We start from the raw sequence: 13,801 nt of genomic DNA on the forward strand, positions 1-13,801 counted from the left end.
GCTCAGTATTGTCCATCTGAAATTTACCAGTAACTCAACTGTACCATACCCCACCCTGAGAGGAGTGTAAATGAGTATTTCCACTAAGTACTGTAATATGTATACATAATTAAATTAAAATGTTATACTGTAGGTCATATCTTTTTTTTTTTTTTTTATAATACATAATGAGGACATTGAAAACCAAAGGTGGGTGGCCATTACTGGTGTGCATAGGCGTGCTCTGATTCCTAAATCCTCCCCTGTTATCAATGTCTATGGTATCAATGGACATGGAATAAAAGGCAGTGTACCAGAGCTACACAACGCCTGAAATAAAGGCCTCCAACAATGTCAGTTTTTTTTTTTTTTTTTATTCTCTGGCAGGCATAGGGAACCTTCAGCCCTCCAGCTGTTGTTGAACTACACACCCGATCCCAGCATGCCCTGGTACAGTTTTGCTATTTGGCAATGCTAAAACTGTTGCAGGACATTCTGGGATGTGTAGTTTAACAACATCTGGAGGGCTGAAGGTTCCCCATCCCTGCCATAGAGAATGAAAAAAAAAACCATGCTCTATGGTAAGAGTCTAAGGACCAGATGTATCAAGCTTCAAATAGTAATAAAGTGTGATAAAGAACTGACCAACTGGCTGGGTTTGAAAAAGACAGTTAAGTGTTGATTGGCTGGTTCTTTATCACTCTCCATTTTATAACTGTTGAAGACTGATACATCTGGTCCTAAATATGCTGAACTATGCTCGGATGGTGCAGTCGGGTGAACTCTACATACTGTAGTAATTCTAACACCAGAGGCACTTCAACAGAGGAGGGAGCCATGTGCAGGCTCCAATTGGGTCCCCTCCTCACAAATGGGGCAGTAGACTCTGCAGGGTATGTGTGTGACGCTCCCCCGGACCCAGAGGCTCGTGTGCACCACACATCTTACCCTTGCATGCCTTTATAAATCCGCCAATGCATAAAACATACCAGCTATCCAGCATTAAATACATTGGGCCCTCCAATTGCTACAAGCCTTCTGAGCTTTGAACCAACAGTGCTGGGGGGGCAATGTTTCAATGGCCTATGTTTCTTCAAAGCAGCAACTCTGTTTATCCTAATTGATTTCTTAAGCATGTTTTTAAGTGTTCCCAAAAGGAGGGTGTGCAGCTGGCTAATCTTTGATGGCAAAATATGCATACCATAATCCAACCATACAACCATATTTCCAGAATATCACACAGGTAAATTTTCTAGATGAGAGTTCTATTGATGATGGTATGCTGCCTATAGAAACCAATAAGATTATATCTATTATCTTCTAGATTAAGGTACTCAATAAGACCATGCTATGGTTGCTATGGGCAACATCCCATCTTTAATAGAACTCCCATCATACATTTACCCCACAGTGTCCCAAATGGATTAAGCTTCAAGAAAGACTGACCACTTCAATACATGTAGTTTCTGTTGATCTGTATCTTTATATAGTATTACTATTATACTGGTGGCAGTGGTACAGTATCAGCACTAGGGAGGGGGCCTGTTTATAAAGCCAAATGTTCCACATTGGTTTTGGGGGCGCCTTGGTTCTCTTTCTCCTTTCAAAAACTCCAGCAAAGCCTGTCTTAGCATTATACACAGAACAGGAGTGGAGAGGTAGGAGGTATCCAAAATATGCTGCAGCTTTTCCAGGCCTACCATATATGGATTACATATTAGTGGAAACACTGTTGTGGAAGGGCGAGAGTAAAGCTGTATGAACAAAAACAATTGGTCGGCATGTTGAAAGATTTATTGTGACTGGAACTGACACACATGTAGGTTTTAAATGGAAATAACTCAACACTTAAAGGCCTTCCAGTGGAGTACAGGATGACAGGCATTACCGGCCCAAATACACGCACTCCTGCATATAAATGTATTTTTTAGTTCCCTACCTGCTACTTTAGGGCCATTATTCTGGTTCACTCGCAAAGGCAAATTCCTTCTCAAATGGACAATACCATGTGCACTGCAGGTGGGGCAGATGTAACATGTGCAGAGAGATTTAGATGTGAGTTATTTTGTTTCTATGCTGAGTAAATACTGGCTGCTGTATTTTTACACTTCTATATAGATCTCACTTTGAAGTAAAACCCCACCCAAATATAATTCTCTCTACACAAGTTACATCTGCCCCCCTGCAGTGCACATGGTTTTGTCCTTTTGAGAAGGAATTTTTCTTTGCGAGTGAACCAGAATAAGGGCCTAGATGTGTAAAAGCACTCTAACCTTAACCCATCAATATAGCTGTATTCATTTGAAAAAGCCCCAAAACCTGCATAAGTCTTATAAAAATTATGTTTTTATGATGATCATTTTAGTGTTAATCGTAACATACCTGTTTGGATTAGACAATTATCTAACTTCCAACACTAGTATTAGCAGCAATCTTGCAACCAATAGTCTCATAAAAATATTGAACCGTTTCAGCACAGCAAAGAGGTAGTGCTGGCTCTACCAGTAAGCAGCTTTAGGCAGCTGCCTACGGGCTCCAGAAGCTGGGGGGCACCCCTGAGTCTGTCACAAAACTACGAATGACTCGGAGACCTATCTTTGTTAATCTTAATGCAAATGGCAAATGTGTTACTGTAGATTTCTAATGTGCTATCTCCACACTTTCACCTGAAGTGCTGTAAAGTCTGCGTTGTTGTGTGGGTGGTGGAAGCAGTAAGTTTTCAATTGGACGCTCTAAAACAGACAATTTAAAGGGGCTAATGAAATGACTGCCTTTGTACTGTCGCCGGGGTTCCTGCTAATGCCTGTAGTATTAATGCAGCTGCTTCCTACACCCGTGTCAGTGTGGGGTAGATGAACACCTATGTCGCTCAGGGCAGTGCGGGTAGCTCCCAGTGGTTTACTGCTCAGGCAAAAGCATGAGGAGATGCTGCAGATGGAACCAGAAGTGACGCAATGTGGGTCATGTCCATGGCAATGGAAGACTACTTCTTCCTCCATTACTAATATTATTTTCATGTACCCCCAACTGGTCTACAGTGTACCCTAGGTTGGGAACCACTGAATTATGCCATTGCCCTACTATTGTATGGGGACTGTAATCTAGCTGTAATTTTCTTTACTGAATAGTGTTCTTTGTAATTCATACAAAGTATACTTCTGTGGATTATATATTTTCCCAGCACATGCAGTGATAAATGTACCGCCCAGTGCTGTAGGGGCTTTTTCTACATATAATAAATGAGCCAATGCATATTAATGCATGAATATGGGGGGAAAAAGTGTTTTCTGCATCAAGGCCCATAAACACTGGGAGCGACTTTGATCTGAAAGCCGCTCAGTTTACTCGTCTGAGCTGCTTTTAGCTTTAAAGCCGCCCAAAATATAGGGGGCAGCGATAAGCAGTGAGCGCTAATTCGCGCTCCCACATCATCATTGTCCTGCCCACTCATCAGCTGCAGCGGAGTGGATGGCTTTCCATAGCGTTCTGCTATGGAAAGTCATCCACCTCCATCATCATTATCCATACACGCTGGGTAAAAAATGCCCAATGTGTATGGACCTTTTAATGTATTGACAAAGATTAACCTCTTTTTGCATGACAGGACTTGTAGCCAACCGTTGATGCATAGTTGCCTACACTCCTGCATTCTGCAGGAGTCTCCCTGAAATAGCAGCAATCTCCCTCTCTCCATCATTAGTTTAGCAAACTCCCTCATTTCACATTACACTGTTACATTTTTAGGAAAAAGGAACGAGAGACAGATACATTTACATAAAATCATCAGCACCATTTCCCAGCACTTTACCAAGTATCTTACTAACTGCTTTGGGGCTCATCTACATTTGGATATAAGTCATTTTAAAAGATTCCTCTCCGATCTAGCAGTACACACCCACGCCGCGCTTCTAGGTGCCACATTCACAATCTCTTTTCACAATCTCTCCATATATGGAAGTAGACACTCCCTTTGGCAAAATTCTATTACCAACTATAATCTCCCTGAAACTAGTTTTCAAAAGTAGGCAAGTATGAGTTTCTCACATTGGATATACTGTGTAGGTCTATGCTGTCAATGCCATCTTACCATGCTTATGCCTACTGCATGGGTGTAACTGTCCTGAGGGTTATCTTATCTTTATTGTAGAGTAAATATATTCTGCACTTCTGGCGCATTTGCTTGTAAACAGAGCTTCACTTTCTAATGCTAATGTGTAATTGCAGGCCCACATTGATTTTATTCTTTCTTTTATGTGTATATACACTACTACAGAAGTTTCTTTGATATGACTGAAATTCTGGACAATGACTCCTATGATGGAAACTGCAATATTCCCGATATGAAACTAATCTACAAGATAGTAAGCCAAGTGGAGTACTACCTATCTGATGAAAACCTGTCCCGTGATGCCTTTTTGCTGAAACATGTCCAAAAAAATAAGATGGGCTTTGTAAGCATCAAATTACTCACTTCTTTCAAAAAGGTGAGAGGGATTTTATAAACGTTATCATATATTTTAGTATCTATGTATTATGAGCCTAATTCATATTTTACGCTAATACATTCATGTTCGGTTTATTTAGTTCTTGTGACCGAATAAAACGCTTATTTTAGTAAACAAGTGTAACACTGACCATTGCCTGAACATTGCTCATTGCGTAAAACACAGGTTTTCAAACTCTGTCCTCATTTTAAAAGATCCACAGGTGGAGCTAATGATTTCACTTGATTCCGTGAGACCTGCAAAATATGCACTGTGTGGGGTCCTGTGGACCGACTTTGAGGATCTGTGTTTTACACAATGAACAATGTTTAAGTAATGACCACTGTTACACTGGTCTACTGAAATACGCTTTTTATTCTGTCACATGTACTAAATAAACCTAATATGAATGTATTTTCTGTGCAGAATTCAAATATGCATGCAGATTTATCAGGCAGGCTTTTTTGAGACATACGTTTTAAAGTCACTGTGAGTAACGCTGGTATTTTTAAAGGATATTTTGAGGATCTTTAAAAGCAATGGGGCAGATGTATTAAGCCTTAACAAGAGATAAATGCAAGGGTGATAAGGCGAGATAAACGTCCAGCCAATCAGCTCCTTACTGACTGTAACATGGCAGTTAGCAGGTGATTGGCTGGATGTTTATCTCTCCTTATCACACTTGGATTTATCTCTTGTTAAAGCTTAATACATCTGCCCCAATATGATGTATTGATAATGATAAATATACACCTCCATTCTGGCTGACCTAAAAGGTAGATTTTCAGGCATATTTTGCCATTGGGATGTGTCGCTTCATGGTCCAGCATACTGAAACTCATTTTGCCTCAGTACCTTTTTTCCATCGTAGAAATTGTTATCTGAATGGTTAATAGACTAGGCTATGAGAATGTCTGTCTGTTGACATGGATAAAAGGTCAACACAAGCAAAAGGTTGATGTGGCTATGATCAACACAAAAAGTATCTAACTGACACTATGTAGTTGTCAATAGCCACTTCCATTTGTGTGGGAGTGGGTAATGTCATCTTTACTCTGGCCTTGCAGATGGCCCTTGGAGGCTGCTGCTCCTTTCTCTTTGCATGATGCTCATGGTGGAGCATCACACATCACATGTCCGTAGATGCTATATATACTGTAGGTGGCTTGTCCCAAGCTGGAGCACCAGAGAGACCAGAGTCAGAAGGTGTCCAAAAACACCCAAAGGCTACTTGAATCAAAGCAAGGTGTTCTACTGCTTGCATTGTAGGTATCCTAAGCCTAAATCAACTATTTTCTTGGTCTGATTATGCAATCAAACCTTTTAAATTTGCATTTTCTTAGATTATTTTGCTGTAATCCATTTGAGAACATGGCTCATGGGGCTGCTTTCTAAAAGTTTCCAAATCAAACAGGTTTACGTTTTTTCTTGTTTGGGTGCAGACTCTATTAGCTGCTGGGTTTATTCCACAGGTCCAGGACCGATTCAATCAGATCCTGCACCCCCAAGCGTTAAGTCACAGAGGCTGCATTTAACGCAGAGATTGCCTTTCCGCCTCAGGAGCTGCGAGGAAAACTCTGTGGTAAAATCACCATCTGGGGTTAACGTGAGTGGAAACCCATTGATTTCAGCACTGAACATGGAATCTATCCATAGAGAAGCATAGTGGCACTTATAAATCAGAATAGTGGTAGATCTTGCTCAAGGTCTCATGGATCTGACTGCTGTGCTAAAGAATAGTTTATGTAACAAACTGCCAAAAGGTATCTGCAGACAAGCAGCACTGCTTTCTGGCTACAGGATATTTGGACCACAATATGTACAGATTTTAAAAATGATCTGTAGAAATGATTATACCTTTTTATTAGATCTAATGAGTACATTTTTTTTTTTTTTACCTGTATTACCAAACTGTATACCACAAACCAATATTTTTTTGGAAAAAAAAAAAATAACCTACTGTATTTTGTTTTGTATAATTGTGCTGATCCCTCTGGCAGCATCATTTTTAATCAACCTCTGACTGCTTTAAAATATAATGTTTAACCGAGATACTCAAATTTTATACAGCCAATATCCACTGCTAAGCTTATTCTGTAAATGAAATCTAACTGTTTGGTTTAAATCCAGTTTTTGTCATAACTTTTTGCAGATTAAATCCCTGACTCGAGACTGGAGAAAAACCTTGTATGCGCTCCAGTTTTCTGATACATTGGAAGTTAACTTTGAGGAAACCAAAGTGAGGCGAAAAACTCCAGTTCCAGATTGTCTCCTTGGGCTTCCTCCTACCAAATTAGTACTGGCTTGGAATCTAGATAATGAAGGCAAAATCTCTCTGGAAAAGCCCCCAAGAAACTTCCTGGAGATTGCTACATCGCTGTTTGCATCATTTGGAGTCATTACTTCAATACACATCTTAAAACCTGGCAAAGAGGTACCATGTGACGTTAAAAAATATATATCTCGATATCCTGAACTAGCTAAAAAAATCTGTGCTCTTGTGGAGTATGAGGACCTAGAGGGTGCCAGAAAAGCAGTAGAGGCATTTAGTATGAAGGAAAGTAGTTCTACTGATGACGATAATGCATTCAAGGTAATCCCAGTAAGTCGTCGAGGAACATGCAAGAAAAGTAGCATAGAGTCTGACGAAGGTGAATACGCTGACTTGCCAGACAAAAAGTTACCTAAAAAACATAAAGTTCTAAGGAAGTTGCAGCATACTATTGAGGATCCTTCTTGCTACAGCTCATCGGAGTCGGACAGTATGCCGGCTTCCCCTGTTTTGGCACGTCGTTGTCTCTCTGCTGTGAATTTTTCAAGTCCTGAGATTACATTCAGGCCTCATTCTTTCAGCAGCCCCCACTCTAATCCAATGGTAGTAAATAAGTGCTTCTCTCAGCCATGTCACAGCCCTTCTCCCTTGGCCTCCGACTTAGGTAGTAGAGTTTGTGCTAGCCCTGGAACAAGCCCAGATCTATATCGTCGGCTCCCAGAGCATTCTAATGACAGTGGCATTTATTCTTCCAGTCCTTGGGTGCAACGGCGCAAAGCTGCTGCACACAATCTACGTATGGAAAACAAGTCATTACCCTGTAGCCCTTTGGCAGTGAAGAAGACACCAGTTTCCCATGGCCTTCCCAGTGGAGTACTTCGTCTTCCGCATGGGCCAGATGGAAGTAGAGGTTTTCATAACAGCATTGGCAGGGGAAAACTTATACTAAGACATTGAGATCATGTAATGTTACTGTTCCTAATTCTTATTCAACCTAGAACCTACATGTATTTGCATTGGACTGGCTCAGAAAGTTCTAGATGCTTTGCATTGTTTTAATGTTCATCATTGAAGTGTTGGCTCGCTTAAAGACCACAATAAAACAAAGTATCAATATGCAATTTAAGAAAATGATAATTTATAAAAAATTGTAAACTAAAATATTAACTTTTCAAGCCAATACTGTAATTTTCTTAACTGGCTTTCAAACTGAAGTGATGGTCTTTAAATGTAGAACCCACTAATGTGTGCAAGTAAAAAAAAAAGAAGCAAAAAATGGAATACACCTTTTATCAAGGGACAACTATTGTTTGCCTTTTATTATGTTGGAAATAAATGTATGATCAAATTAAAATAAATAGCTTTGCAAGTAGTTATGATTTGGATATTTGCATTTTTTTATATGAATGTGTATTATGCAGCCCATGAAGTCCTTTCAATACCCACAAGCGTGTTTAAATAGCAAAAAAAGGAATAATACAAACTATATGTACTCTGTCATAAAAGGACAAATATCAAAATAATTCTATAATCTACATTTGTCTGTAATGCATATACAGTGTTTTATACTGTTTAACACATTCTACATAATATCTGCATGGTAATATAAATTATACATAATGTAACATGAAATACAGTAGTATGTCCTACCGGCACTTCACTTAGGCACGTTCCCAGGGCCAGCTGCCGTTCTCAGCACTGGTCAACAAGTGATTGCGGTCTGTCAACATTTTATGCGAGTCAGTAGATGCTAACAGATTAGCTGCTAGCCTCTAATTGGCTCACTGTCTAAAAGCGTTGATTGGCTCCCGTCAGATGCCAAATTAGAGATGCTGCTGAGGACTCAGAAGGGATGGAAGCTGTGTGTGTGTGTGTGTGTGAGGTCTTTTCTGTGCTATAAATGAAGGTGTACTGTGATGGTTCAGGGGTTCTCTGTTGTGTAAGGATAAGAAAAGACCTCCCAAAAAAGAGGAAGTGCTGGACGCATTAGAAGAGCATTGCAGCTAGCCAGAACAGACCAGCAGTCAAAGAAAGAAGCGTCCATGAATGTGCTGCAGTAGTGAAAATGGAAAAGCGCAAAATGGAGCTTCCCTCCCAGCACCATGTTAGGTGGCTCCAGCAACATTCACTTCATTATCACTCCACAGATAACGAGGGTTGTTGAGCACTAGGCTCATTAAGAAAAGTTAGGCCTCAGGCCTATGGTGCATGTTAGGTGGGCAAGAAAGTATGTTACCCTTGGCATTAGGCCCAGATCACTCTAATTATTTTGAAGGCCACTAGTGCCTGCCTATGTAAAGCCCCTCTGATATTTCTTGTATCTTGGTGGCTGACAGACAATGTCTAGGTTGACCGTCAAAATTTTGCTTGTGTCGACCTTGTCCATGTTTATCTTGTGCATGTTGACCTAGACACTGATGTTTATCTTGTGCATGTTGACCTAGACACTGTATGTGAGTTATGTTCCCTTTTTCCTGCTGAAAATATGAATAAAAACTGAAAATCATCTGTACTTGTCCCCATAACTGTAAATCTGTGTGGACTCTATCTAAAAACCTAAGAAGTCCGCAGATCCCCTAGCTTTAGGATTGGTTTCAGCTCTTATACTATTTTTTTTTACTTACTTTGCCCACATTTTTTTTATGTTTTTTTTTTTTTTTTTTTTAGATTTCATTCCAAATGGTCAAAAACTGATAAATAAAACATTAATGGTAATTGTAATGTTTTTAAGTGAACACCTCAAAACGTTAAATATTTTAAGCTTCATCAATATTTTCTTAATGGTGCATAAAGCTGGTCGTCTGAACTTAGTGATTATAGCAGCAGCACAAACACACAACAGATTTTAATATACTGTATAATCTCACCCCTATAGAATAAAACCGAAATAATCAGAATCCAGGACTTATGGGAAACACACAAACATGTAAAGGTGGCAAATTTAGAGGACAGTTACTCCAAAAGGGTAGATACAGATTTTGTTTAAAAGACTGCATGAAGGTTATGGTAGTGTGTAAGGACACACCATGTTAGTGCAAAAAGTCAGAAGGAATAACAATAGGAGGGTCGGCCAGGGGCTTTCACCTATAGCAACATCACCAGTGTAGAGGGGACTCTGGCACAATGTGAATTGGGGCACTACAGTGTGTGTGTTTGTAGTACTAGGAGTACTTACACATGCAGGTGGTGTGGGGCAGTGACTGTAGAGTCCTTATGGCCCTAGGCCCTTGATGGCTAACCTTGACACTCCAGCTGTTGTTGAAGTACACATCCCAGCATGCCCTGTATCAGATGTAGCATGGCCAAATAGCAAAACTGAAGCGGAGCATGCTGGGATGTGTAGTACAGCCATGTGTAGAACACACCCAAATCTGAAACCACCCTCCCCTTCTCCTATTTGAAATTCTTCACCTTTCACCAATGACTGTTGTAGCACATGTCCTCTTAATCAGGAAATCAATTCATCACCAATCTGTATAGGTTGGTCTTCAGTGAGTCCCTCACTGTCTCTCCTAAAGAATACATGCACTGTGGTGGACAGCTCTAGCCACCCACCAATAAGTGTGTGGAAACCTCCCACTACTGTGATTAATGGATGGCTAGAACCATCATCCATTCAGCATAATAACTGCATGAATGGGCTGCTGTTTTGCGAGTGCCTGACAGGTGGTCGAGTCTTACTGAGGCTGCCTATGTCTTCTGGTTGCTGGTCACATTTTGTGAAATGCACATACACCGGATTCAAAAGAACCTGTGTTGGAGTGTTTTCTCCTCCAATAAATGGCCTTTCCACAAATGTGTATATACGGCTTCCAATACTAACCGCTCAAGCTTTCGGGGAACTAATAACTGATCTAGTTCGGGGTGCACTAAGATTCGCCGCCCCTCCCTGCCACATATCGCCGGCTACCGCATAGATAATTCTTGCAAATACAACCATTATTGCAAAGGACACCTTAGTGGAGGTCTATGCGGGGTGGTGCTGGGTCGCATTAAAAAGCCCATAGGATCAGGTCCGGCTCTACCATTAGGCGGCCACCAAGTCTGCAAATCAAAATATCAAGGATGTCTGAGGATCCTTGTTGTACTTAATGCAGGTGGTGGCTGTGGAACTTCTAGAAACTCACCTCCACACTTTCCCCTGAGACTGTACATCCCTACTTTGCTGCCACCTACTCCTTGTACTCTGTTTTGGGTGGCAGAGGGTGCAGAGGGCCTCCAGAGAAAGCAGGGGGCTTGCCCACCTTCCCATGGGGCTGGGAGGACAACATGAAAAAAGTGTAGGTCGAAGTTTCGCCTAGGGTGCTGAGAAGCCTTCTACCGGCCCTGCATAGGATTCTATGGGGTATCACCAGCTTTTACCCCCCCATCCCCGCAGTGAAAACCTGGGGTGACATTCTATGGAATGAGAGTTGTGTTTTTTGGCGAATTTTACTCCAAAAAACATCTAATTCTCATTTTTCCGTGAAATCGCATATTTAATCTGATGCGAAAAGGTCCCTAAATCGCATATTTTTTGCGATAAGTCATGCGTACTGAAAGTGCGGTAAAAATTTGCACTTTTATCGCATCCAGATGTTTTCCAATAGAAAAGTATACAATTCGCTTATTTAATGGAATGGGATTTTGCAAATCGCACTTTTAAGGTGTCTAATAATCGCCATTTTTTCAGACCAGGTTCTGATATGCGAGTTTGCCAGAACCCTGCACAGATCATTGAGATCTGTGCATGGTTCTGCGGTAAAAAATGTGTGTTTTTTTTTTTTTTTAGAAAAAAATTGCGTGGGGTCCCCCCTCCTGAGCATAACCAGCCCCGGGCTCATTGAGCCAGACCTGGTTCCAAAAATACGGGGGACAAAAAGTGTAGGGGTCCCCCGTATTTCTGAAACCAGCTCCGGACTCTTGGACCGGTCCTGGTTCCAAAAATACGGGGGACAAAAAATCTGGGGGTCCCCCATATTTTGAAACCAGCACCGGGCTCCAACAGCCCGCAGTGTCATGCCACAGCCGGGGGACACTTTTTACATAAGGTCCCCCGGCCGTACCATGAGCACCGTGGCTGGTCAGCCTTGGATGGGGTACCTGGAGGAGTGGGGACCCCCCCAATAAAGGGGTCTCCCCCCCCCCCCCCCAAAGGCTTCACCCGTCCAGGGCTGAAGCCCGGGGCTGTCACCGGCGTCCCTGGCCAGTGGACGCCGGCCTGATGGTGTAAAATCTTTCAATCCTAACATTGCTTTATACAGGAGAACTACAAGTCCCAGCAGACCTCCCCCGCAGGCTGGGACTTGGAGAACCACAAGTCCCAGCATGCGGGGCGTTAATGGGCCCGCTGGGACTTGTAGTCCACCTGTAAAAAGAATGTTAAAAGAAAACACACACGCAGAAAAGTAAAACTTTATTACATACATCCACACACCTCACTTTTACAACCACATACTCACCGATCCAGGATCCAGCTCTGGTCTCCCTTCTGCTGCAGAGCCTGCTACCCCCGCACTGACAGCGGGGACAACCAGCTTTCTCCGATGCAGCTAGCCGCTTCTGTCGCGTTGTCCCAGCGCGACACAGGTACCCCGTCCAAGGCTGACCAGCCACGGTGCTCATGGTACGGCCGGGGGACCTTATGTAAAAAGTATCCCCCGGCTGTGGCATGACACTGCGGGCTGTTGGAGCCCGGTGCTGGTTTCAAAAAATGGGGGGACCCCCAGATTTTTTTGTCCCCCGTATTTTTGGAACCAGGTCCGGCTCAATGAGCCCGAGGCTGGTTATGCTCAGGAGGGGGGACCCCACGCAATTTTTTTTTTTTTTTTAATACAAACCCAAAATTGCACATAAGCTCAAATTCGCACATTTTCATGCACAAAAATCGCACATTTTCATGCCGAAAATTCCCCCATTATCGCACTCAATCGCACTTTTTAGCCTCTAATGCGCATCCCATTAAATATGCGAATTATGACAAAAAAAGGTGATTTCTGAAAGTGCGAAGAGCGGCGATGTGAAGTGCGAAAAATATATGCGTTTTTCTCTCAGCCCATAGAATGTCACCCCTGGCTTTTTCGCTTAGTGCATAGCGGCCCTACTCTTTTTCCCCTTTAAATTAGTAACCCGATACAGCAAATCATTCTTTAACACAAAATATAGCACACCCTATACTGGTTTAGCAGCAATCACCCTACCATTAACTGCTTTTACAGTCTCAAAGACATGTACCAGACAAAAAAGGCTGTCCTGATGTCCAAACAGGGATACAGTTGTGCTCATAAGTTTACTTACCCTAGCAGAATTTGATTTTCTGGCCATTTGTCAGAATATGATTGATAACTCACAAAACTTTTTCCACTCATGGTTAGTGGTTATGTGGAGCCATTTATTGTCAAACAACTGTATTTACTCTTTTTTAAATCATAATGACAACAGAAACTATCCAAATTACCCTGATCAAAAGTTTACATACCTCAGTTCTTAATACTGTGTATAGCCCCCTTTAACATCAATGACCGCTTGAAGTCATTTGTGGTAGTTGTGGATGAGGCTCTTTATTTTCTCAGATGGTAAAGCTGCCCATTCGTCTTGGCAAAAAGCCTCCAGTTTCTGTAAATTCTTGGGCTGTTTTGCATGAACTACACGTTTGCGATCTCCTTAGAGTGGCTCAATGATATTGAGGTCAGGAAACGGAGATGGCCACTCCAGAACCTTCACTTTATTCTGCTGTAGCAAATGACCCGTCGACTTGGCCTTGTGTTTTGGATCATTGTCATGTTGGAATGTCCAAGTACGTTCCATGCGCAGCTTCCGGGCTGATGAGTGCAAAATTTCCTCTAGTATTTTCTGATAACATGCCACATTCATCTAATGACTCAGAATCCAGACACGTCAGTGCAGCACTGGATGAAAGATGCCAGGGTCTTTCTGGAGACCAGAAATTTACTGACCTTTTATACACACACACATTACAAGCAAACAGATCACAGGTGAGGATGGTTACCTTTAATAGCCATTCAAATCCATTTGTGTCCACTTTTGTGCAGGTTATCAGGCCAAAATCTTCAGGGTCATTTGGGTA

General features: G+C 41.9%; 1 protein-coding gene across 1 annotated transcript in view; it reads left to right on the plus strand.

Annotated features, from left to right (window-relative positions):
* LOC146067235 (la-related protein 6-like) overlaps positions 1–8,107 on the plus strand; it is a 50,636-nt gene extending 42,529 nt beyond the window's left edge. The window contains exons 3-4 of the mRNA XM_083179167.1: positions 4,253–4,463; positions 6,616–8,107. Coding sequence (XP_083035293.1) covers positions 4,253–4,463; positions 6,616–7,692 — 1,288 coding nt within the window. The 3' untranslated portion in view covers positions 7,693–8,107. The remainder of the gene's footprint in view (positions 1–4,252; positions 4,464–6,615) is intronic.
* The last annotated feature ends 5,694 nt before the right edge of the window (positions 8,108–13,801 follow it).

Source organism: Crinia signifera, chromosome 1 (assembly GCF_055691185.1).
Source record: "Crinia signifera chromosome 1, ASM5569118v1, whole genome shotgun sequence".
In the NCBI taxonomy this organism is placed as follows: Eukaryota; Metazoa; Chordata; class Amphibia; order Anura; family Myobatrachidae; genus Crinia; species Crinia signifera.